The sequence below is a fragment of the Chelmon rostratus genome, chromosome 17 (genome assembly GCF_017976325.1).
Source record: "Chelmon rostratus isolate fCheRos1 chromosome 17, fCheRos1.pri, whole genome shotgun sequence".
Lineage (NCBI taxonomy): Eukaryota > Metazoa > Chordata > Actinopteri > Chaetodontiformes > Chaetodontidae > Chelmon > Chelmon rostratus.
In genome coordinates, this window is record NC_055674.1 from 204,111 (window position 1) to 230,000 (window position 25,890).

Below are 25,890 nucleotides of genomic sequence, written 5' to 3' on the forward strand. Positions count from 1 at the left end.
TCATTTGTGTCTTCACCGCCGGGCTAATTAAAGGATGAACGGACGGGTGAAGAACGTGTTAGCTCGCTGGTGCTGATGGATTCATTGTAGCTGGAGCTGAGTCAGCGTGTTTACAGTCTGAACGTGTCTGAAGGGAAAGTGAAAGTCAAATGTTTGACTCTTCAGTCATCGTCAGTTTATCACAGACATGAAACATCTTGTTTGCTCCGTCTGATGTGGCACAATCAGCACAAACCTGAACACACCTTCGCTGAGCTGTAGGTGAGGAAGATCTTTTGAGGAATTCTTCGCCGCACTTGACGAACACTCGTGTGGTTTTCGTCATGTCACTTCAGCTAAAAGCAGGACTGTATTCTGATGTTTCATGTACGGATATATCTTCAGCGTTCTCGCTTTTACCTGCAGGATGTGTGAGCGGCGTTGGGGGGCCTTCACTGCTCGCCACAGCGTCGCTGTAATTGTTGTTTATATGTCAACAAGGAAGTCGAACAGAGTGCTGGGCCTCGTTCCCGATCGGTCCTGATGGGCACAACTGTCGTCAAAAGGTTGTATCTGTGTATGTATCTGGTTACCATGGCGATCTGGCCAGGTGATACACCTGAATGACATGTTTTATTTTCACTGTGTTGGTTTTCACCTCAGTCTGATCCCGTTTTAACAATGAGTCAGTGTGAATGTTTTCATCCTGAATGTTTCTGAAGCTGCTGACAGTTCAAATAAAACCAAATCAAGATCATCAGTGAGTCACTGCAGAGCTGAGTCAGCATGTTTACTGCGTGTGTGTGTGTGTGTGGGGGGGGGGGGGGGGGGGGGGGGGGGGTCTGTGTGTGTGTGGGTGTGTGTCTGGTGTGGGTGTGGGTGTGTGTGTCTGAGTGTTTGTGTGTGTGTGTGTGTGTCTGGTGTGTGGGTTTGTGTGTCTGTGTGTCTGGTCTGTGTGCGTGTGTGTGTGTGTGTCTCTGTGTGTGTGTGGGTTTGTGTGTGTGTGTGTGTATATGTGTGGTGTGTGTGTGTGTGTATATGTGTGTGTGTGTGTATATGTGTGGTGTGTGTGTGTGTCTGGTCTGTGTGTGTGTGTGTGTGTGTGTGTCTGGTGTGTGTGTGTGTGTGTGTGTGTCTTGTGTGTGTGTGTGTGTGTGTGTGTGTGTGTGTGTGTGTGTGATATTAAAGTTCAAACTCACACTTTTCTTTAATGCTTTAATCTGATGAAATGAACAGTGAGAAAACAGGAAGCCAGAAAAGTTTGTTCACAAAATAGAAAAAATAAATTAAAAAGTATCAAAAATATTAATATAAAATATCAAAATTTGTCTCAATAAATAAATAAATAAACTGATAAATAAATAGGAAATTAAATATTGTCAGTGTCCTCTGTCCTCTCATCTTCTGGCGTCTCCTGATCAGTTGGCTTTTCTCCAGGTTAAACAACCTTTGTGTGTTTGAAGGGCGGACTTTAGGACCCAGAGCAGATCTCTCCTCAGAGACGTCCAACCACAATCAGCGGCGTCCTGAGCAACAGGGACAGAGACCAGCCTCATCAGTTCTGACGGGTTCACAAACCTGAACTCAGCTACGATCTGATGCCTCAGCCTGAACAGGAGGAAGCTCTGCCTGACAGCCTGCATTCAGGAGGAAATATTCCCCCGGCTTCCTCTCAGCACAGACATATTAATATTAGATTAGCTTTTAATACATGATTAATTAGAATTAATCAGAGTTTTTAACATAGGAGTCTATTCCTGAACTTAAGTCCAAAATCACGTTGTCTTTTCTGCCCATGTGACACTTTCAGATCTCACCTGGAAACACAATTAAAATGTATTTACAAAATTAGCAACAGGAGACATCTGAGGAGTTTACCTGCTGCTGAAGGACGGCTGTCACATTCCTGAAGTAAGGAGATAAAACACCTGAAGCATCAACTCTGGACAACTGGAGAGAGAGACAGGTCAGAGAGAGAGAGAGACAGGAAAGACAGGAGGGAGAAGGAGAGAAAAATAGATAAATAATCAAATGGAGCCCAGGATATCAGGTGTACAGGTGTACATGCAGACAGACAGGTGTACAGACAGACAGACAGGTGTGCAGACAGACAGACAGACAGGTGTACATGCAGACAGACAGGTGTACATGCAGACAGACAGGTGCACAGACAGACAGAGAGGTGTACAGACAGACAGACAGGTGTGTAGACAGACAGGTGTACATGCAGACAGACAGGTGTGTAGACAGACAGGTGTACAGACAGACAGACAGGTGTACAGACAGACAGACAGGCGTACAGACAGACAGGTGTGCAGACAGACAGGTGTACAGACAGACAGACAGGTGTGTAGACAGACATGTGTGTAGACAGACAGACAGGTGTACAGACAGACAGACAGGCGTGTAGACAGACAGGTGTACAGACAGACAGACAGGTGTACAGACAGACAGGTACACAGATAGACAGACAGGTGTACAGACAGACAGGTCTACAGACAGACAGACAGGTGTGTAGACAGACAGGTGTGTAGACAGACAGACAGGTGTACAGACAGACAGGTGTACAGACAGACAGACAGGGGTGTAGACAGACAGACAGGTGTACAGACAGACAGGTGTACAGACAGACAGGCAGGTGTACAGACAGACAGGTGTACAGACAGACAGGTGTACAGACAGACAGGCAGGTGTACAGACAGACAAGTGTACAGACAGACAGGTACTCACACAGCTTCCCTCTTCCAGCAGTCGGTCCTGCACATTTCGGAAGTCCTCGAGTTTCTTTTCGTCCCAGGTAAGTCCGCCCTCTCCAACAGGCAAGCCGTGATCTTCGAACATTAGCCCCGCCTCCCGCAATGACTCATACACCACCCACAATGCTTGGCGGCACTGCAGAGAACCAATCACAGGTCAGTGTTTTAAACAAGCAGGTTCACAGTTGAACAGAAAAGTATCTGTGATTAGCTGAGAGGCTCCAGTGAGGTCAGAGGGTTAGCCTACCTGAGGGTGACTGGCTGTGGCAGCAGGGAAGGCGGAGCCCGGGAAGGAAATGTTGTGTTTGTATTGCAGGCAGTGGACAGGAAATGTCCCCCCCTACAGGACAAACAGATCGTTATCAACAACTGACCTAACAGCAGCTAATGCTAAGCTACACATAGAAAGATATTGATTGGTCAACATCAGCTAATGCAAGGCCACTGATCAGGATAGCATTAGCTAATGCTAAGCTACACATAGATATTTTCTGAAGAAAGTGGACGTGAAAGCAGCTTGAAAAGTCGTAGAAATTCCCATAAAGACAGTTTGAGTGTGTGAAATGTGCTGAAACAGGTGAGACTTCAGGTGAAGTGGAAGCTCTCAGACGGCCAAAGTGCCGACATGTCAGAATGCACGCTGAAAGCACTCGAATGGTCATGTGACGTACGTGGAGGTGAAACGCTCGTTAACGTTTACAGACTGTCAGTGGAAGTGAGGTCACTCGCACTGTAAGAAGTTAAAGTGTGGAAACAGAAGTGAGGTCAGGTGGAGTAGACTCGGGTGTGTGCACTCTAGGCTGCTGAGGGGAAACTTCCATACGACCACTGACAGCAGTTAAAGTGTCAGCTGACATGTGACAGCATTCTGTTTAAAGGTCAAAGGTCATACCAGGTCACTGAGCAGGTGGTGAGTTGACAGGACCAGTTCTCCCTGCAGCTGGCAGGTCGGCACGGCACCCACCATCAACCGGAGGCTGCAGACCTGCAGGAGGAGGACGAAGACTGAAGACAGCATCATGGTTCTGGTTCCCAGGGTCCTGGTCGAGACGGTTTTTGCTTCAGCTGATCTTTAGCAGGTTCCTCGGCTGGTTCCGGTACTGGTCTGGTCTGTACTGAGATGCTTCAGGTGTGCTCTGTGAGCCAGCAGCCTCAGGTGAGTTCAGGTAACCTGAAACAAAGAGCAGCAGATTGGCTGGCTGTCAGGACCAATCAGCCAATCAGAGGCCTTCTACCTGTGTGAGTCATGAAACCACAGAGAGTCTGATCCAAACCTCAGCAGCAGAGACCAGGACCAGGACACGTCTGGTCCCCCAGGTGAGTCACTGCAGGATCATTCAGGTAAACAATCCTTTCCACACGGAACTGTGCGATTTATTGTGTCACAAAGTTTTACAGTTAAGTGAGAAGAAAAACTTCAAATAGATAAAAAAAAAAAATGTCTCTGCAGCTCCACGAAAAGTTCGCTGAGGAAAACTGAGGAGGAACCACGTGGACATCAGGGCTGATCCAAAAACTGATCCACGTCCATCTTCCGGTTCAAAATCCAGCAGCCATCACTTCAAGTGACAGAAATGTACTTTCACTATCTTATCTTATCTTATGTTATCTTATCTTGTCTTATCTTATTTCATCTTATCTTATGTCATCTTATCTTTTCTTTTCTTTTCTTATCTTACTTATCTTATTTTATCTTATTTTATCTTATCTGATCTGATCTTATCTGATCTTATTTTATCTTATCTTATCTTATCTTGTCTTTTTTAATCTGATCTGATCTTATTTTATCTTATCTTATTTTATCTTATCTTATCTTATCTATATTATTTTATTTTATCTTATCTTAACTTATCTGATATGATCTGATCTTATTTGATCTTATCTTATCTTATTTTATCTTATCTTATCTTATCTTATTTTGTCTTTTTTAATCTGATCTCATCTTATTGTATCTTATCTTATCTTATCGTATCTTATATTATTTTATTTTATCTTATCTTAACTGATCTGATCTGATCTTATTTGATCTTATCTTGTCTTATTTTATCTTATCTTATCTTATCTTATCTTGTCTTTTTTAATCTGATCTGATCTTATTTTATCTTATCTTATTTTATTTTATCTTATCTTATCTTATTTTATCTAATCTTATCTTATCTTATCTTATCTTATCTTATATTATATTATATTATTTTATTTTATCTTATCTTATTTTATCTAATCTTATCTTATCTTATCTTGTCTTATCTTATCTCATTTTATCTTATCTTATCTTGTCTCGTTGGTTGTCACTGAGTGTTTCTGAATGAATCAGTGAGTTTTAGGAGTGCAGCTCCTCGCTGATGACTGACAGCTCGGCCGTGACTCACAGGATTTTCCTTCCTCCTGAAATCTTGATTCAAAGACCACAGAAACCACAGAAATATAAGAATATAAAACCAGAAAACAAAAAGTGAAGAAACGCTGCAGCCGGTGACGATGAATCTTTCAAGTGACTCTTCTGTTTGTTCTGTTTGTGGCCACAGAAGAAAAACTGTTTTCTGCAACGTGGACGATAAACAAACTAACATTTATTACATTTTCAGGCCTTTAAACATTAAAACCAAAGAAATGAACAATAATCAAAGTCAAACACAGCAGTGTGTCAATCAATCAGTCAATCAATCAGTAAATCAATCAGTCAATCAATCAGTCGAGTCATAACGTCTACGATTGGCCGACATCCGCAGAGCGTCGCAGCAGCGTCGTTAGTTTGTTGTTCGGTCGTAATGACGCCACGTCGTTCTATTGGTCAGAGCTCCAGGTCGAGCGAGGTCAGAGACAGAGAGTGTCAGAGACAGCGAGGCCAGAGACAGCGAGGCCAGAGACAGAGAGTGTCAGAGACAGCGAGGCCAGAGACAGCGAGGTCAGAGACAGCGAGGCCAGAGACAGCGAGGCCAGAGACAGCGAGGTCAGAGACAGCGAGGCCAGAGACAGCGAGGTCAGAGACAGCGAGTGTCAGAGACAGCGAGTGTCAGAGACAGCGAGGCCAGAGACAGCGAGGCCAGAGACAGCGAGGTCAGAGACAGCGAGGTCAGAGACAGCGAGGCCAGAGACAGCCAGTGTCAGAGACAGCGAGTGTCAGAGACAGCGAGTGTCAGAGACAGCGAGGCCAGAGACGGATGGAAGATGGAAGAACGCAGTTAGGTTTCATTTCAGCAGCTCAGACGTCCTGATCGCAGCTCCACCGCTCAGAGTTCATGCTCAGTCGTGGAAACTCTAATGAAACGAGTCAGAGTGAAAAGCTGTTTGTGAGTCAAACGATTCACAAACGGCTTCGAACCAGGACTGTGGGGAGGGGACGTCGGTCGTCTCTGGAACGAAACCGCAGCCCGTCGCTCGTCAGCGTTTCTATTAGTCGCGTTCACGCTCACAAATATTTCCACCTCTGCTCCGACACTCGATGTTTCTGACCGCTGCGGACGAGGAAACTGGATACGTGGAAACCACGCTGCGTTATCACGTCAGACGGTAACTGTCGTCATCAGGTTTGATATTTAACAAAGTTCTGAAGTACTGAAGTACTGAAGTACTTTTATTATACAAACATCTGAGAGTTCAACGTTTAGCTGAACTGCTCAGAACACAAGAAGCTTGTAAATGTTTGTATGTCGAGTTACGACCGAAACGAAGTATTCACATCCTGTACTTCAGCTAAAGGACGAATACACACTGTACAAATACTCCGTCACAAGTACAAGTCCTGCATTGAACATGTGCTTCAGTAAAAGTATTATCAGTAAAAAGTACTTGAAGTATTACAGTAAAAGTATTAAGTGCAGCAAAACATCCCTGTGACTGTTCTGTCTGTTCTCCTGTTCTATCTGCTCTCCTGTTCTCCTGTTCTATCTGTTCTCCTGTTCTATCTGTTCTCCTGTTCTGCTGTCCTCCTGATCTCCTGTTCTCCTGTTCTATCTGTTCTCCTGTTCTATCTGTTCTCCTGTTCTCCTGTTCTATCTGCTCTCCTGTTCTATCTGTTCTCCTGTTCTCCTGTTCTCCTGTTCCTCTGTTCTCCTGTTCTCCTGTTCTCCTGTTCTATCTGATCTCCTGTTCTCCTGTTCTCCTGTTCTATCTGATCTCCTGTTGTCCTGTTCTATCTGTTCTCCTGTCCTCCTGTTCTCCTGTTCTATCTGTTCTCTCTGATCTCATCAGATTACTGTGACTCAGTCGTTCATGTCAAAGCAGGATTTTACTGTTGGAGCTGGTTGAGCTTCATTTGAACTAATGATTCTTTTCATTCTGGATCAATCGGCTGATTATTTCCTCCATTAATCGATCGATCGATCGGTTTGGAAACATTGTGAAAATAGTGAGAAATGTGGTGACGATGAGGCCAAAGTGACGCCTTCACAGTGTTTGTTCAGTCCAAAGCTCCACATTATTACAAACACATTCAGATCATTGAGAGGAGAAGCAGCAGATCAAACATCAACAATCACTGAAACCTCGTCAATAGATGATCGGTCCTTTCAATAAGCTGATTGATTGATTGGCTGTACTGACTTCAGCTGTATGAACTGTTGGAGTTTCATTTATAACACATCAGATTTTTTAAACTCTTCAGACGTTTGTGTGTAAAAACCTGCAAAAAAAAGTACTGCACTAAAAAGTACAATATTTGATATTTAATAAATTTAAATTAATAGTGGAGTAGAAGTAGAAATACTCAGTAAAGTAAAAGTAACTCAGATTTGTACTTTAGCACAGTACTTAATTGAGGGAAGTTTAGTTACTTTCCACCACTTAAAAGACTCTTTAAAACACAAATATGTTCCAAAATACTTTTATTCTTTTCTCTAAAACCACTTTTTAAAACTCGTGATGTTTTTTTTTCTGATTCTGAACAAAAATGATTTTTTTTAGTTTGTTTGCTTTTTGAATTCATAGATTAAAAATATTCTCGTCTGATAAGAAGCTGCAGATGAATTAAACTCACCTGAAGAGTCTGTCTGAGTCCTGGAAGTCTTCAAGGTTCTGGTCTTCGTTGACCTGGTTCGTCTTCTGGCTGCTTGTTGTTGTGGTTCTGATGAGCATCTGTGGCATCTTGTGCCTTAAATACAGCTCCGTCCTGGGGGGATGAAATTGAAACTCTGATGTCTCCAAAGCAAAAAGTTTGACGAATTTTGGAAATTTCCCTTTTTCAACCACACACCGCCCCCTCAGGGTGTGAGTGAGACGTGTCACAATTAAACATTTGGATTATTATGGAAATAGAATATCTTAAAATCACTGAAACGACAAATAAACTAAAACTAAACCTCTGAAAATGAAATTCATTAAAAATGAAGGACGTGTTCCGAGCATCTTTACGTTCTCCTTCATGTCCTCTTCAGACCTGCTTGTAGACTTCAGGACTAATGAGTTCAAGCTGGTATTAAGATATTTTCAGATGTTAATTATTAGAGATTTTGATTGAATTCTTATTCAGATGTTTCATTTCAGGTTTAACAGAAACAACTGAAACGAGACATTCATGGACAGAACATCGGAGTTCTCCGCAGGGTTTGGGGGGTTAAAACTTTTCAAAGTTAATATCACAGGTGCTTTTATTTTTTATTTCTATTTTTTATTAAGGTGGAATGTAGAGGTTTACCCCATAATTGGGGTGTTTAATGTTACATTAAAGGATTCACGTGTATTCAGGGAGGATTTATAGTTTAGAGCATTTTAAGGATAAAATTAACAAATAAAATGAAAGTCATCACTTTGACCACGACTGACAAATCAGAGCTCTGAAACCTGAAACGTCTCTTTAACAAACATTCATGCAAAGTTTAATGAGATTTTAAGGACATTCATTCAAACTGGGAGCTCTCAGTGGTTCCCTGAGACGGGGGGCCGCTGGGGATCAAGATCCAAATCTGAGGGTTCGGGAGAAGAAGGAGAGGAAAACTGTTTAATGAATGATTTCCTTTCTGTTCCTTTTTTCACGTGTGAAACATTGAGCAGCTCTCTTTAACTGCAGGACAGAGACTTTCGGACATGTTCGAGCTGTGAAGAGGACTTTCCTGCTGACTGAGCTTCATTTTAAAGGGTCACAGCAGCTGATCGGCACTTTACATCCAGATGCTGCGTCAGTAACTTCTGCCTTTGCTTCAAACCGAGGGGCCACAAAATGCATCAGGTTCCATTTAGCACATCTTTATATTTTCTGTATGAATCAAATAAAACCCGTCTGCGTCGTCACTGATCTCACTCAGGATGCGGTTTAACCCCGAAATGATCAGTTTACGTTTACGAGGAAGAGTCCGCAGAGCGAGGGGAGAACAGAAAGACACGTCTGACACGGACACGAGGCAGGAAGTTCAGCCTCGTTTAGATTTAAACAGAAAAGAAAGAATAACGTAGAGTCGTCGGAAGAAGAGGAAACCACGACGCTCCCTCGGAGGATTTTCTCTACAACTCGACAAGTTTTTTTCTGAATGACTTTCAGCTCCTGTTTGTAGAGAAATGTGATGATGCAGCTACGGAGGAGGAAAGTCCTCCTCATTCAGTCCTCATTCAGTTTCCACTTCAGTTCACCTCAGCGTGAAGGAAAACTGATGAAGGCGAACAGCCTGCAGGCTCGTCTTCATCAGCTGCTTCGGGACGTTTTCCACCATCATTACTCTGGACTTTGGATAAAATCTGCACTTTAAGCTCAAATGTTTTTAACGTAAAATGAGTCAAAATGTGTGAACAGCTCGTCATCAATACTTCTAAATGAATACTGAACAACACTTCTAACATCTGTGAAATAATGAATAGCTGCTGTCCAAATATCGTAGAGCTGTGGACGGCTGCCTGGACACAGACCTGTAAAGACATCATTTTGTCCCTCTGGTGCTTTTCTGTGTCTCTACAGTCTGTTTGTGGTAGTTTGCATCTTTTTTCATTGGCCTCTTTTATGTCGTATTCTGTCTCTTTTTCATGTGTTTCGTTTCCTCAGCTTCATGTCGTTCAAGTAAAAATACAAAAAACAATAGTATTATCACCTTTTTGTAGTTTAAGTATCAATAAAAGTACACAGCTATGACCCTGATGTAACCTTGACATTATACCACAGCACTCATTGTTTCCCTCCACTGATCTCCAGCTTCATGTTCAAGTAAAATCTGACTCAGAGTCTGTGAAAACAAACTGTCAGAGTTCAATAAATAAATAGAAGAAGAGAAAATTGTTCATAAATAGAAACAACAAATAAATAAATAAATAAATAGAGTGTGGGTAGAAGCTGCAGAGTCCGTCTCTCACAGAGAAACACAATAAATGTTACAGTCAAACAGATTGAAGAGATGCGTCAGTGTTGCGGTTGAGTTGGTGTAGAGCGCCTCCTGCTGGTCTCAGCTGAAGCTCTGATGGAGGCCACCAGCAGGTCCAGCTGATCCAGGTGCTTCTTAGTCTCCTTCCTGATCAGCTCCCAGGACGCAGCACCACCACCCTGTACACACAGAACTACAGTCAGCACTACTACTTTGACCCAGTACACACAGAGCTACAGCTTGTACTACAACAGTACATGTACTGTACTGTATTTCTCTGCAGTTTCCTGAAGTATTTTCTCAGTCTGACGTCTGCTCGCTTGTTTGTCGACACCTGAAGACAAAACAAAGGTCAGATTGTTTGTCTTGGTGCTTAAACCTGAAGTTGAGAATATAAAAGGAAATGAAGTGTTTGTGAGGTGGAAGCAGTGAAAGGAGTTGAAGTGGCAGTGGAAACAGGAAGAGTGAAAGATGCTGAGGCTTCAGTGAGAGCTCAAAGAGACGTAAAACATTTGTTGAAGTAAAACTGCTGAGAGGAGAAGTGTGAGCAGTGAAAGGACCTGACATGGCAGCTGAAGTGGTAAAAAAGAGGGAAGTTTCAGTTGAAGCGGAAGTCCTCATTGAAGTCAGCTGACATGTTGATGGAAACAAATAAATCGAAGCACCTGTGATGCTAACTTTGAAATGTTAAGTATAGTATAGCATTAGTATACTGAAAGGGCTGAAAGGAGTTGAAGTGTGTGTGTGTGTGAGTGTTTGTAAATGTGTGTGAGTGAGTGTGTGTGTGTGTGTGGGCGGGGGGGGTTATGAATTCCGTCTTTCTGACTGGCTGAGAGAGCTGATGTCATCATCATAACAGACGACAGCTGCACTTTGTTCTCATGTTTGTCTGTAAATGTGTCCTAAAGTGTGTCGTGTGAATATGTGAATAACAATAAAGGGCTGGAGGAGCAGTGTCTTTCAAGACCCCCCCCCCGAGCCTCTTTAAGTGCTCTTGAAACGCCGTCCTGGAGTCTCCTCAAGTACCTTCAAGTACCCAAGTCAGTGTGTCCAACATGCCGCTTTTTATTCCAGACAGGAAAGAGGAAACAGACCCCCCCCACACACACACACACACTCACTCACACACATTTACAAACACTCACACACACACCTAAGATAAGATAGATGTGATAAAATCAGCTCTATTAAGCCCCCCAGGGCTTCATCAATAAAAGCAGCAAATAGCAAAGGCAAAAACACAAAATAAGAAGTAGACTGTGTATTTGTACATTTTATACAAAAGACTATACTGCAGGTTACACAGGGTGGAGCTGCTGAGGGCCCCCACTGTGTCATGCAGGGGGTGGGAGGGGTTGTCCATGATGGATGTCAGCTTGGCTAACATCCTCCTCTCACCTGCAGAGACACCACTGAGGACAGTCCAGGACAGAACCAGCCCCCCTGGTCTCTTTCTGTCCCTCTCAGAGCTTCCACCTCCCCAACAGGCGGAGTCTCGGGGGGAAACAGGAAGTGACTTTCTCGTTGTTGTGATGTTTTGTGGATTTAACGGTTAAAGCAGCTCGAGAGCCTCCATCACTTCCTGTCGCAGGGGACGGAGTGAGCGCGCGCTGGGTGTGGAACTTGGACCGAGTCCCTGTCTGAGGTTTGATCCGTTTCCTGTCTGTCTTTGTCTCTCTAAGTCGGTACCGTCTCTGGGCCTGTTTCCGGTTGTCTCGCGGTGTTCAGTGGTTTGATTGACTGTCGGGTTTGGATCGGGTCTCGCGCGTAACGCGGAAATAACCGCCGGCTGACCATTAGATGTTGTGAAGAGGATCAATAATCAGTTACTGATGGCTGTTTGGCAGTGTGACGTCATACACCTGGACAGTGTCGTCAGATTGAGGTGAACTGGAGGTTTTAGTGAAGCAGCAGGTTTCAGAGCAGCTGGTTGGGTCAGTTAAAGACTCAGGTCACCCCAGTCTTAAAATGGCCCGTTTTGTCTATGAAGTCTGGTATGGAAACCTGGACTCTCGGGTCCTGGACTGCTGGACACAGCAATTCCAGCTTGTCCTGTGTCCTCTGGATGTTGACATCTAATGATTGTGTGTTATTGATCCAGCTCTGATCAGGTGTGGATGGTCTCCTGTGTGATCTCCTGATACAGAGGTTTTACTTTACAGTGTTGATGCGGGTCCCATCATTCACCTGGTTTTATGAAGAACAGTGATCCGGTTTCTGTGACTTTAAAAATCTACCTGTGTCTCACCTGCAGGGTTTGTTCAGCATGTTTCCGGCTTTGTCACTGCTTCAGTTACAGTTCAAGTTGAGCTGAATTTGGATGAAACCTTGGTCTGAGTGTTAGATCGACACATCTGGACTGTCTCTGTCCGTTTCTGTCTGTCTCTGTCTGTCTGTGTGTGTCTGTGTGTATCTCTGTCTCTCTGTCTGTCCGTCTCTCTCTCTCTCTCTGTCTCTCTGTCTGTCTGTCTCTCTCTGTCTCTCTGTCTGTCTCTCTGTCTCTGTCTCTCTGTCTGTTTCTGTCTCTCTCTGTCTCTCTGTCTCTCTCTCTCTGTGTCTCTCTGTCTCTCTGTCTCTGTCCGTCTCTCTCTCTCTGTCTCTCTGTGTCTCTCTCTGTCTCTCTGTCTCTGTCCGTCTCTCTCTCTGTGTCTCTCTGTCTCTGTCTCTCTGTCTGTTTCTGTCTCTGTCTCTCTGTCTCTCTCTCTCTCTGTCTCTCTGTCTCTGTCCGTCTCTCTCTCTGTGTCTCTCTGTCTCTCTGTCTCTGTCCGTCTCTCTCTCTCTGTCTCTCTCTGTCTCTGTGTCATTGTGCTGTTCGCTCCATTGCTTTCTGTTTGCAGCTGCTTCCTGAAACACACATCAGCGCTCCTCCATAGTGTGTGTGTGTGTGTGTGTACTGATATGTAGAGTACTACAGTACTCAGTAATTCAGTGTTGATGCATAAATCACACAGGACCAGGCTAACAAAGACTAACTGCTTCTTCTGCTGGTCTGGATTGAGGATTCTGGATCAGGACTGTCTTCGTCTGTGAGATGAACTTGTTGAATGGCAAAGCTGTGACTGTGATCCTGCTGTCAGCTCTGCTGCTGGGGTGAGTTCATGTACAAATACTTCCTTGATATCAAACTGCAGTTTCTTCCACTAGTTCAGTCTTGGTCAGCGTTGGTTGGACAGCTGACTGGTGTTCCAGCGCGTCGCGGCTCTTTTAACTCCCCCCAACAGAAGTCTTGTAGTGTCACCATGCGGCGCACTAGAAGCACCAAGCAGTCAGCTTTTTCAAAGTCTTGCTAGTTAACTGGTGAGCTGCTCTGACATGTTAACTAGTCAAACAGATTCAGCTCACTAGTAAACCAGTGATGGCCAAAAAGATGACCAGTTAACAAGTTAAATCTTCAGACTTTACGAGTTAAGATAAGATAAGATCAACTTAATTAATCCCCAGCTGGGGAAGTTTGGTGTTACATGCAGCATCAGTAAGAGCAACAAATAGAAAGGCGATGTGCATTTTATTTTACAGCAGTGCAAAGAAATACAGTGTGAACCTGGACCCAGAGCTGCATGAACTGAAGCTGGAGCTGAACTCTGACAGCTGATGGGATGAAGGACCTGTGGTAGTTCCTTCTTACAGGGTGGATGCAGCAGTCTGTTACTGAAGGAGCTGCTGAGGGCCCCCACTGTGTCATGCAGGGGGTGGGAGGGGTTGGCTAACATCCTCCCCTCACCTACATCCTCATGGTGTCCAGAGGACAGTCCAGGACAGAACCAGGTCTCTTTCTGTCCCTCTCAGAGCTTCCACAGCCCCAGCAGACCACTGAGTAACAGACTGCAGAGTCAACCACAGAGTCATAGAAAGTCCTCAGTAATGTCCTACAGACTCCAAAGGACCTCAGTCTTCTCAGCAGATGGAGACGACTTTGGTCCTTCCTGTACAGGACATCAGTGTTAGTGGACCAGTCCAGTTAATTGTGGAGGTGGACACCCAGGTACTTGAAACTGTCCACTGTCTCATTGTCCTCCCCCTGGGTGGCTCATTGTGTGTTTGTACAGTGAACCAGTTCTCAGTTCAAACCCACGGACGTTTAGATGACCCGAGACCAGGATCCCGTTTCTTCAGTTACGACGTTTAAAACAGGAAATCAGTCTGTGCATCAATAAAAGCAAAACAAAAGGTGCTTTATATGAAGACGAGGACAAAAAAAATGACTGATGTGAACTAGCTAATGCAGGGTGTTTGTCCAGAACCTCGTCAATAGTTCACTGATCAGTTATTGATCGCTTCTGCTGGTTCACATGATGTCTGTGTTCACTCTGAGCTATTGATCAGTTTAACTGTGATCACTTCCTCCTATTGATAATTAATGTTTGATGGTTTTTCTGTTTGAATCTACAGAGTGCTGTACTGCTACATCTCCCAGTCCCACAGGTAACACAAAAACTGCACCACCACCTGGTCTGTCCTTTATCTGACCTGGACTCTGACCTGGACTCTGACCTGGACTCTGACCTGGACCCTGAGCTGGACTCTGACCTGGACTCTGACCTGGACCCTGACCTGGACTCTGACCTGGACCCTGACCTGGACTCTGACCAGGACTGGTTTCAGGTCACATATGTCGTCTGTACTCACTTGACCTGTTTCACTCTAAACGGGTCAGATATAAGCACAGAAGCTAACGCTAGCTTCTGCAGTTGTGGGTTTAAATGTTTCAGCTAATCTCTCTGTTCTTGTTACTGGACACACAAAAGCTCATTATGAGGCCTGCATTGATTTTCAGAGGGACGTGAACAATCACCTGCTGAATGAGAAAAGTTCAGAGTTTAATAGGTCCAGACCAGCGACCAGGTCCACTGCTAAACACTGAAACTCACTACGGCAGCTTCAGATCTACTGAACCGTCCGATCCGTTTCCCCCGATACAACGACACCGACAGGAAAAGTCATGCTTGGAGGTTATCGATGTCCCCGACAGAAGATCTGACGGTGAATTAATGTGACATTATGGCAAACTCAACGCTTTCAGTGTGTGTGATTTATTACAATCGAGCTTGGTGATCTGGAAGATATCTGATGATTTCTTTATATTTTATATCTCTGACTGTGCAGTTCACTAATTTAAAGGCTTTCCATAAAGACAAAGATGGTACCCTCCCTGATAGAAGAGCGGACGACCTTTGACCTGTTTCGTTTCATCTCTGCGTCTTTGCTGAACTATGTTGTAATAGGTCGGTCGTGGAGTCTTCCTCGCTGCCAGCTGGGTCTCGCAGTAGAGATGGTTCCCCTCTGTTGAATGCATACGGGGGGAAACGCTGCCTTAATGTGAAACAAACCTGCTGCACCTCTTCCTCTTCCTGACTGTGTGTGTGTGTGTGTGTGTGTGTGTGTGTGTGTGTGTGTGTGTGTGTGTGTGCGCGTACATGTGTGTGTTGCAGGGTTGTGTCCTTCCAGCTGCAGGAGATAACAGCTGACAGCAGGTCAGTAACACATACACTCTCTCTTTCCCCTGGGTTTGGACTGACAGGCTTATTGGACAGTGACGCTAAATCTCTTGTTCATGGTGTTCAGTACGTGTACTGCGAGTACATTTTACTTCAGAGTACAGCCTGTTGGTGAACATGTGGGCGTGTAAATAAGAGGAAATATCAGTACATGGTGTTACATTACTTAAAGCTTTAAAGCTGCAGGTGAGAGGTGAGGGAGTCTGTGTCAAAGCATAAGTCAGCACAAAGTAACAGCAGAGAAATGTTATCAAAGTCTTTTGAAGAGGATCAGCAGGTGGACTAGGTACTGGGTTCACACTGGGTTTCTGGTGCCGTGGAGCAGAAGAAAGAGGTCTGAGCAGCTGGTCGGCCTCTCTGGACTGAGGCTGTGCAGAGGTTGAGCTCAGGTGAGCTCAGGTGAGCTCTGGTCCAGAGGACTTTCTGGATGTAGTTGATATGTGGCTTCACTCTGCTGGTAGAGCTCAGAGTCCAGCATCCCCAGAGCTCCAAGTCATTAGCAGGACAGTTGCAGATGCAGATTCAGGTCTGATCACTTGGTGACACCTGGTGGCCACTGTGGAGAACTGCAACAAGGCAGACTTTGCTGATATCTTATTGAATATAACTTTACTAATGTTAGAGTTACAGAATGGAAGTGACATAACTCATATGAACAACAAGAAACTAAACAAAGTCATGATAATGATAATATGAAACTCAAATAAAGATGTCAAACTCTTTTGTCATATGTATTTAAAACACTGGACACAGTACTGAACATGAGCTGCCACCTGAAAAACATTCCTCATTCATCAAAGAGTCAGAGCTGAGGGAGTATAAATACACAAACTATCTGTAAGTGGTACCAAATCAAAAGTACAGACATCAGTAGGTGAGTGGCTGTAAATCTTTGATGTCATCCTTATTTGATCTGCCGCCACCGACTTTGTTTTGAAGGAGGGGTCGGTGGGCTGTCGAGTGTGCTCATTGGACAGCGTGTCCTCTGAAGCTCCTCCCTGACGGCAGTTTCCACAGGTGTGCTGTTGGCTGTTTATTGGTTGGCTGCAGAGCAGGATTTATACCTGCTGTCTAAATGTTTGTCACACTAGTTTGGACTTGAGTTGCACAGAAATCTTAACAAGAGAGCTGTGACCCACAGCGTCCAATCAGCTCTCAGAGATGGACAGTGACATCAGCGAGTTGTCACGACGACGATGATCATGATGACCATGAAGGTTTGACGATGGGTGTGTGTTCAGGTGTAAACAACAGGTTACTGTGTGTGTTAGTGTGTGTGTTACTGTGTGTGTGTGTTACTGTGTGTGTGTAACTGTGTGTGTGTTACTGTGTGTGTGTGTTACTGTGTGTGTGTAACTGTGTGTGTGTTACTGTGTGTGTGTAACTGCGTGTGTGTTACTGTGTGTGTGTTACTGTGTGTGTGTGTTAAGGTGTGTGTGTTACTGCGTGTGTGTTACTGTGTGTGTGTTACTGCGCGTGTGTTAAGGTGTGTGTGGTCCTGTGTGTGTGTTACTGCGCGTGTGTTACTGCGCGTGTGTTAAGGTGTGTGTGTTACTGCGCGCGTGTTAAGGTGTGTGTGTTACTGTGTGTGTTACTGCGTGTGTGTTACTGTGTGTGTGTAACTGTGTGTGTTACTGTGTGTGTGTTAAGGTGTGTGTTAAGGTGTGTGTTACTGCGTGTGTGTTACTGCGTGTGTGTAACTGTGTGTGTGTTACTGCGTGTGTGTTAAGGTGTGTGTAACTGTGTGTGTGTTACTGCGTGTGTGTAACTGTGTGTGTGTTACTGCGTGTGTGTTAAGGTGTGTGTAACTGTGTGTGTGTTACTGCGTGTGTGTAACTGTGTGTGTGTTACTGCGTGTGTGTTAAGGTGTGTGTAACTGTGTGTGTGTTACTGCGTGTGTGTAACTGTGTGTGTGTTACTGCGTGTGTGTAACTGTGTGTGTGTTACTGTGTGTGTGTGTGTCCTGCAGGTCTGCTGAAGTCCACACTGACAGTCATGGCTTCCACCTGGTGGCTCCTGAGCAGTGAGTACCTTCATCTTGGTCATGTTCATGTTCTGTACTGGTAACCAGTGTAACCAGTGTGACTCCATGGTTGAGTAGTTTTCAGTAGCTCAGCTCTTTTATTGATCGAACAGAGCGTCTCAACAGCTTTGGTCTGAAATCAAACTGCTCAGGAAGTGACATCACCGCTACACAGGAAGTGTACGCGGAGCCAACAGAAGCACTTCCAGGTAGCGGTGATGTCATGTCACAACACACCAGCTCCAGTTTACTGGATGGAAATATGACAGAGGAGCTGATCCTGATCCAGATCTACGACTGTCACAGTCAAGTGTGCCACACACACATAGACACATATACAGGCACACACACACTCTAACACACACACACACACAGTCACACACATAGACACATATACAGGCACACACACACTCTTAACACACACACACAGTCACACACATAGACACATATACAGGCACACACACACTCTAACACACACACACACACACAGTCACACACATAGACACATATACAGGCACACACACACTCTAACACACACACACACACACAGTCACACACAGCTGATGAATGAAGACGAACCCTTCAGATCTTCATGACTTTAACATTTTTAGCTCCACTACAGTAAAACTCTGAGAACTGATCAGTCCTGATGAGTCTGACGAGGAAACTGTTTGTGTTTCAGTCTGCGGTACAAGCAGCCCAGCATCGTGCGGGGGTGAGTATCACTGACGATGGTTCCTCCTGTCGCTGTTGTTTTGTTTGTTGACGTCAGTCTGTGTCTTTAACCACAGTCGTACCGATGTGGTATCGGTGACACCGTGGTTGGCTCCTGTTGTCTGGGAGGGAACCTTTAACCCGGTTCTACTGGATGGCATCTACAAACCGCAGAACGTCAGCATCGCAGCCACAGTGTTTGCGGTCGGAAAGTAAGTATGAAACGACGGCGCTGTGGTTTCTAACGCAGCATTTCTAGCCTGTACTTTGACGTGGAGGTGACGCCTGTGGCCCTCTGGACAGGTACATCATGTTCCTGAAAAACTTCCTTGAGACAGCAGAGCAGCACTTCTTTGTTGGTTTCAAGGTGCACGTATACGTGTTCACCGACCGACCGCAGGAGGTGCCTGAAGTCAAAATGGCCACTGGCAGACAGGTAAACGGACAAAGCAAATGAAGACATGCTGTTACCGAACAGAGCAGCAGCTTCAACTGATAATGAGGAAAAGCAGATTGACGATATTTCCAGATGTTTGAGATCCAATTATTACTTCCTTGTCTCCGTCCAGGTGACGGTGCGTTCGGTTCCCAGCTCGAACCGATGGCAGGAGATCTCTGCTCGAAGGATGGAGCTCATCCAGACGCTGATAGAGGAGACACTTCACAGCCAAACTGACTACATCTTCTGTCTGGACGTCGACTCTCAGTTCCACGGTCGCTGGGGGACCGAGTCACTGGGTGGACTGGTCGCTGTGATACATCCAGGTCAGTAGACAACGCCGAAGTCCACCATCCTTATCCAGTCTGAATCTCATAAATGGTGCATGTATCCCTGCCCAAACCACTGCAAAACATCCTGAACATGGACCCAGAGCTGCATGAACTGATGCTGGAGCTGAACTCTGACAGCTGATGGTATGAAGGACCTGTGGTAGCTCCTTCTTACAGGGTGGATGCAGCAGTCTGTTACTGAAGGAGCTGCTGAGGCCCCCACTGTGTCATGCAGGGGGTGGGAGGGGTTGTCCATGATGGATGTCAGCTTGGCTAACATCCCCCCCTCACCTACATCCTCAGTGGTGTCCAGAGGACAGTCCAGGACAGAACCAGGTCTCTTTCTGTCCCTCTCAGAGCTTCCACAGCCCCAGCAGACCACTGAGTAAAAGACTGCAGATGCAACCACAGAGTCATAAGTTTTTACCAGTGTCCTGTTAGTGAGGTAGTCGATGGTCCATGCAGCCAGGTGACAGTCTACTCCAGCTCCTTCCAGCTCCCCCCTCAGCAGTGATGATGATTGTGTTGAAAGCACTGGAGAAGTCAAAAAACATGACCCACACTGTGTTACCAAGAGTGTTTTAAGACAGCTCACAGGAAACTAGAGAAAGCTTGATATAAAGCTTGATACACGGTGTCACCAACAAGTCATGCTAATGCTAATACAAAGTCCTGGGGAAGGCTGCCCGTGCTGCTACAGTTTTGTAGCAGTTTGATTTGCTCACTTAGTTTCCACCTCAAATGATTAAGAGAGGAAATTGTTACCTTAAAGGCTGTGCTCACAGTGTAGGGTACTACTTATACTGCTTGTAGCTAATGCTTTTATTTTGAAGGCAACTTCACATCCTCTTCTGTGGTTATTTTCGACCTTGATTGATCTGTTGTAGAAGTGTCTGTCAGACAGTCTGTCGGATATCTACAGCTACAGCTTTTTCTAGATTAGCTCTGCCGGCTAGCATCAGTTTACATTCGACTTATTCTCAATAAAGTTAAGTTGTTGATTGGCCAAATATGGATGAAAATCTAATGTTACTTTTCGTTTTGATCAGTTATTTGTTCCATGAATAGTTACACAATAACAGACCAAAGTATGTCCAGTTTGTTTAGTTTGGCTGCAACAGAAGCAGCCGTACCTGTCCAGGTGAAGTTCAGGTTGTGCATCAGGCTGTTTGTGATCTCACCTTATATTTCGGTATATTCCTCGTGTTCTTTCCTACCTGTGTTTGCAGGTTACTACACGGATGACCGTAGCAGGTTCCCCTACGAGCGGAGGCCCCAATCCAGAGCCTATATGGCTCCTGGGGAGGGGGACTTCTACTACTGTGGGGGGGCATTTGGAGGCCTTATGCAGGAAGTACACCTGCTTGCGAAAACCTGCCGCTTCAATTTCGAGGCTGATGCCAAGGAAAATATTGAGGCTGCCTGGCAGGAGGAGAGCCACCTGAACAGGTAGGCAGGAGGAGAGTCACCTGAACAGGTAGGCAGGAGGAGAGTCACCTGAACAGGTAGGCAGGAGGAGAGCCACGTGAACAGGTAGGCAGGAGGAGAGTCACCTGAACAGGTAGGCAGGAGGAGAGTCACCTGAACAGGTAGGCAGGAGGAGAGTCACCTGAACAGGTAGGCAGGAGGAGAGCCACGTGAACAGGTAGGCAGGAGGAGAGTCACCTGAACAGGAAGGCAGGAGGAGAGTCACCTGAACAGGAAGTCAAGTCAAGCAATTGTTTTACTTAGTCGAGAGAGAGAGGGAGGTTAGATAGAGATCTATACTAGGCCCTTTCAGTAAGCACCTGAAAAGATGTGCAGAGTCACCTGAATAGATTGTTCAGGTTGTTTTTACATTTGTTGATGACTGTACTTCCTGTTCCCGTGTGTTTAGGTACATGTGGCTCAACAAACCCAGCAAGGTGCTGTCACCTGAGTACCTGTGGCAGGACTTCAAATCCAGAAACCCTGAGATTCACATCGTCAGATTCTCTGGAGTTGTCAAGAACTACGCTCAGATCCGGCCCAACGTGTGAGAGTCCGGACTGAAGTGGACTGGACTGAAACGGACTAGATTGGATTGGACTGGACTGGATGAGCTGAAACCGCCGATGCCATGGTTTGGAAAGCCTGACCATACCTCTGTACACCTCTAGGACTGATTTAGACCTGTCTCTCACACCTGCACCTGCTCACAATCCACCTCTTCTGGTTGACAGCCACAGAGCTGAAATCTTAATGATTACCAGACTGGACACCACAGAATTACAGACTAAAGAAGAGAGTTTTCTGTTGTTAGAGCCTGTCCTGACCCATCCTGTCCCCCTTCCACACACAGGTCCTTTAGATAACCTTGTATCACTTCTGCTGAGCATGTGCGACTCTCATTAACTCACAACAACCATCAGGCTGTGGACGTCGGGTTAGGTTCGATATGTTTTTCAGTCATCTGTCCATGTTCTGTTCTTCTGAGGCACATAACTCTGAAACTCAGGTGAGCGACACTCAGCACAGTTCTTGAATGCATCCCGTGTTACGCTCTGGAATGTCTGAAGCTGCTGTTTATCTCGTCTACACGCCCGGTGTAGACGAGATACCGACACAAACATGCTGCCAGTGAGGATAGTGTTAGCAGGAATAAGCAATAAGGAATAGCCATAATGAACAAATGAGTCTAGTTATGCTAATGATACCTGACTATCATCAGGTCTCGCATCATGCATGACCGCTACGAGCTACACTCCCCAAAGTGCAACCTCCACCTGTGCTGCCTGCAGAGCCCAAACACAACAACTTCATTCTAATCAAACCCTGAGTCTGACTGTTTCACCATGTCCAAATCTTTTCCTTGAAAACAGTGTTTAAACAGACAGACAATTAAAGCAGGGAAGCTTAATCGAGTGAAAGCTAGCTCATGCGGTAGCCACAGGCTAGCCTCAGCTAAAGCTACAAGAAAATGTGCCTTTTTCTTGCTATGAATGAAAAACATCGTGTGAATCACCAACATGTTTGTACGTCCACAAAACTTAATAAAGCATCAGCTAAAGTCATGATGGTCCAGCTAAAACTGACTAGCTTAGCAGAGTAACCGAAGCTGCCATCCCAGATCTTGACTCTACTGGAAGTCACATGACTTAAACAAACAGGACAAATGTAAAAAAGATCTTATGAAGTCAAAGAGCTTCAGTTTATTCACTCAGTGACGTTTCAGCCTCTGACATCACTTCCTGTCTTCCTCTCTGGTGTTTGTGTGTTTGATTAATGTAATAAAATAATGTTTGTTAAATGAAAATAATTTGTTCTGCCTCAGTAATAATTTATGAATCATGCCTTTATCAAGTTTAATTAACACAACATAATTATATGTTAAGAATATATGAGAGGTGTTAATAAAGACTAAAAACAATAAATAAAGACGGAAGACTATAAAAAAATATATTGCCAATAGAAAACATTGAGAAATGTTGAAGTTTCACATGGTTGTCGTGGATAAATGAAGTACAGTGTTTGCTCTGTTACACAGTAGATGGATCCAGTATTTACATGGAAACAACACAGCAGCTGCACAAACCCAGCTGAAAATCATCATTCAAACTCAAATGTACAGCTAAAATGAAATAAATGGCAGAAAACTTCAGAATATTTAAGCCTGAGAAAACAGTAAAATATAAACCGAAGAGCAGACGGTGATAAAACATCTGTGTTCACAGGAAGTCTTAACTTTGAAAAGTGAAGGAAACTATCAAATCACTTTTTCTCAAATCCAGAAGAGTTTCATGCTTTAATATTCTGAGTCGAGTGCCTGAACTGAGTTTGTTAAATGTCCAATCAGATCACAGATTCACTCCTTCTCCAGGTAAAGCTGATCACTGACAGGTGACCGGAGGCAGGAGACGTCATGTGAAGCAGAGGTTCGTAGCTCTTCAGCTTCAAACAGCTGCTGGTATTCTGAAACCATAATGTCTGAACTGAGCGTGTGCTGGTGTCTCCGGCAGTGATTATCAGCTGAAACTGTGGCTGCTTGGCTTCACAGAGCTTTATAGTTTCAGCTCATTGTTCATGTGTCATAGCGTCGTTTCAGGGAAAAAGCTGAAAGAAGTCACTGCTCAGCCAGTGTCCTCCAGAGCTGCGGGGGTTTCTGAGCAGAGCTCCGGTGTGTTGTCCAGTTAAATTAGTCGTCAGGTTTCTGCTCCCCCCTCGTCAAAGACTGAAACATTGATGCAAGTTGGTGGAAACGATCTTGATGTTGGTTTGTGTCTTGAGCGGTACTCCTTCAAAGGCCTGTTGATCCAGGTCTGCGTTCAGTCCTGAAGAGCTGCGGTGGTTTATGTTTGAGTCACAGGTTTAGATTAGCATCATTAGCTTTTCAGCAAACTTCCCATCATGGACTGTCGATCTACATCTCTATAAAAAAAAATCTATAAACTGACCCACAGCTGTTCGTAGAGATGAAAGGTGAGGCCGTTCAGGTTTTTATCAGTTAGTGTCAACATGTATTTGTTATTCACGGTGAAGGACCACACCAGGAAGTGTGTGATGGTTTTCTGGAGTTATGGCGGTAACTGTATGGACGGTGCCGTCTGAAATAAAGTTCAGATTAATATAAACGTGTTTATTCAGCCAACAGTTAGTGTCTCTTCTGATTACAACTGTTTTAATGGTTTTGTCAGACTACCCCATGCCAGCATTTGACTCTCATAGCAGTGTTGTGGTAGATCTCGGAGCCCACTAACAAGATAAAATACTGTAGATAAATAGCTGTTCGGTGAGAGTCAGAATAATTTCAGACCTGTGATATTAGAGATGTCCAGCTTTAATGGTAGAAGGAGGTAAAACGCCTCCACATCATCCTTTACAATGACAACAAACATGTCGGGTATCCCTCAGACATCGGCCCCGTTTGCAAACAGCAAACATGGAAAAAGGCAGTAAAACACGGAGCTCTTCATGCGGCTATGATTCTTGATGTTTGAGGATTCATTCATTCATGCAGTTTGTGAATGAAACACGATGTTCAGAAGGGCTCCTCTCTCCTCCTGATGAACACAGATGCAGCCGATAGATGGAAAACAGCTGCTGAGGCTTTCCAGACTAAATGAATTTGTGTCAGTTATTTATGATTTACAGTCAGATACAGATGCAGTCAGAGTGGGAAGAGCTCAGACACTCAGACCTCAGATCTGTTTCTTACTGTAATGTGCTGCTAAACACTGATGAATAAAGTCATCTGCACAGAGTAAATCTGGTAATCCAAAAACAGTCGACTACAGCCCAGTAGCTATGGTATTACGATGTGGTTACTAGGATACTGACAGAAGCTGCTAATGTGTGGTTGCTAGGATACAGACAGAAGATGCTTTAGTGCTGATGTGGTTGCTAGGATACTGACAGAAGTTGCTTTAGTGGTGATGTGGTTGCTAGGATACAGACAGAAGTTGCTTTAGTGTTGATGTGGTTACTAGGATACTGACAGAAGTTGCTAATGTGTGGTTGCTAGGATACAGACAGAAGTTGTTGAAGTGCTGATGTGGTTGCTAGGATACAGACAGAAGTTGCTTTAGTGCTGATGTGGTTGCTAGGATACAGACAGAAGTTGCTTTAGTGTTGATGTGGTTACTAGGATACTGACAGAAGTTGCTAATGTGTGGTTGCTAGGATACAGACAGAAGTTGTTGAAGTGCTGATGTGGTTGCTAGGATACAGACAGAAGTTGCTTTAGTGTTGATGTGGTTGCTAGGATACTGACAGAAGTTGCTTTAGTGGTGATGTGGTTGCTAGGATACTGACAGAAGTTGTTGAAGTGCTGATGTGGTTGCTAGGTTACTGACAGAAGTTGCTTTAGTGGTGATGTGGTTGCTAGGATACAGACTGAAGTTGCATTAGTGTTGTTGTGGTTGCAGCGGTTTGTTTTCACCTGCAGTACCTTCCAACACAATTTGTTTAATTGACACAAGCGGACAATTACAGCACCACGATAGTGGTATTTTTTGTGTCTAGGTGCCTCTACAGTTTCAGGCTGTAGTTCATTTGATGAAAAGATGAAAGATGGTTTTCAGGCCCCTCCAAACCTCTCTGGTGTTGTTCCCCTGCAGGCGCTCCTCCAGCTTCCTCCTGTAGCTCTCCTTGCCTCTCCTGATCTCTCCTTTCAGCTCCCTCTGCACCCTCTTTAACTCTGTTGTAATGGTTGGCCGTTGTTTACTCACCAAAGGTATGTAAGTAGGTTGCAGATGAACCAGGTTGTGATCAGATCGGCCCAGTGGGGGGAGGGGTGAGGAGCTGTAAGCATCCTTGGTGTTTGCATACAGTAAGTCCAGTGTTTTATTGTCTCTGGTGTGACATTTGACATACTGGGTGAAGGTGGGGAGAGTTGAAGACAGGATAACCTTTGATCAGTTGGTCGCTTCCAGGTTGACAGAAGGGAACCGTTGTTGCCTCTGATTGGCTATTGTAGCAGGGACCACAGCAGCATCAGATAACTAGTGTGTTTGTGTGTGTGTGAGAGAGAGAAAGAAAGACAGATGAGATAAGACTTTATTAATACCCAGCCGGGGAAATTCGGATGTTACAGGCAGCAGCAATAGCTGTAGGAAAATAACAACAGAATAGAGAAATACAAAATAAAAGCTGACTATATATTTGTACAACTATAAAAAATATGTGAAAAAAAGTATATATATATTTTACATATATAAAAGGGAGACAGAGTGATGCAGCTGGAGATATTAAATGTGTGTATGATGTTTTTTGTGTCAGGCTGACACTGAATTGAGGACTGAGATGCAGAGTTTCAGCAATACACAGAGATTTATTATACTGTGTACAAAGATCTCTTCGTAGAGTGGAACCAAACAGGCTATGAAATGTTAATGTAGTGCCCTGCTAATTTTTTG

General features: G+C 44.6%; 2 protein-coding genes across 3 annotated transcripts; one reads left to right on the plus strand and one right to left on the minus strand.

The window, feature by feature from the left end:
* Positions 1 to 1,365: 1,365 nt before the first annotated feature.
* Positions 1,366 to 3,756, minus strand: ifnphi3 (interferon phi 3). Its single transcript, XM_041957896.1, has 5 exons — positions 3,628 to 3,756; positions 2,983 to 3,075; positions 2,710 to 2,871; positions 1,858 to 1,929; positions 1,366 to 1,505 (listed from the first exon to the last, which is right to left on the minus strand). The coding sequence occupies exons 1-5, from the start codon at positions 3,754 to 3,756 to the stop codon at positions 1,398 to 1,400; spliced, it is 564 nt and encodes a 187-aa protein (XP_041813830.1). The 3' UTR covers positions 1,366 to 1,397.
* A 7,672-nt stretch (positions 3,757 to 11,428) lies between these two features.
* LOC121620733 (globoside alpha-1,3-N-acetylgalactosaminyltransferase 1-like) lies at positions 11,429 to 22,388 on the plus strand. Of its 2 annotated transcripts, none has more exons than XM_041956903.1 (11): positions 11,429 to 11,660; positions 13,015 to 13,105; positions 14,405 to 14,437; positions 15,445 to 15,486; positions 17,480 to 17,533; positions 18,216 to 18,248; positions 18,325 to 18,459; positions 18,551 to 18,683; positions 18,817 to 19,012; positions 20,248 to 20,467; positions 20,895 to 22,388. In XM_041956903.1, exons 2-11 carry the CDS (start codon positions 13,047 to 13,049, stop codon positions 21,034 to 21,036), a joined length of 1,047 nt encoding a protein of 348 aa, XP_041812837.1. In that variant the 5' UTR covers positions 11,429 to 11,660; positions 13,015 to 13,046; the 3' UTR covers positions 21,037 to 22,388. The 2 variants fall into 2 exon arrangements, with proteins under 2 accessions (XP_041812837.1, XP_041812836.1); XM_041956902.1 differs by having other exon boundaries at positions 11,430 to 11,660; positions 12,967 to 13,105; positions 20,895 to 22,387.
* Positions 22,389 to 25,890: the final 3,502 nt, after the last annotated feature.

Bases quoted from the DNA above. Each gene is read 5' to 3' on its own strand.
- ifnphi3 (XM_041957896.1), bottom strand. From the start codon at position 3,756: ATGATGCTGTCTTCAGTCTTCGTCCTCCTCCTGCAGGTCTGCAGCCTC. The intron at 1,930-2,709 runs GTGAGTACCTGT...CTCTCTCTCCAG, and splicing joins TGCTGGAAGAGGGAAGCTGT to TTGTCCAGAGTTGATGCTTC. The intron at 1,506-1,857 runs GTAAACTCCTCA...CCTGTTGCTCAG, and splicing joins CAGCCGTCCTTCAGCAGCAG to GACGCCGCTGATTGTGGTTG.
- LOC121620733 (XM_041956903.1), top strand. From the start codon at position 13,047: ATGAACTTGTTGAATGGCAAAGCTGTGACTGTGATCCTGCTGTCAGCT. The intron at 18,249-18,324 runs GTGAGTATCACT...CTTTAACCACAG, and splicing joins CAGCCCAGCATCGTGCGGGG to TCGTACCGATGTGGTATCGG. The intron at 18,684-18,816 runs GTAAACGGACAA...GTCTCCGTCCAG, and splicing joins AAATGGCCACTGGCAGACAG to GTGACGGTGCGTTCGGTTCC.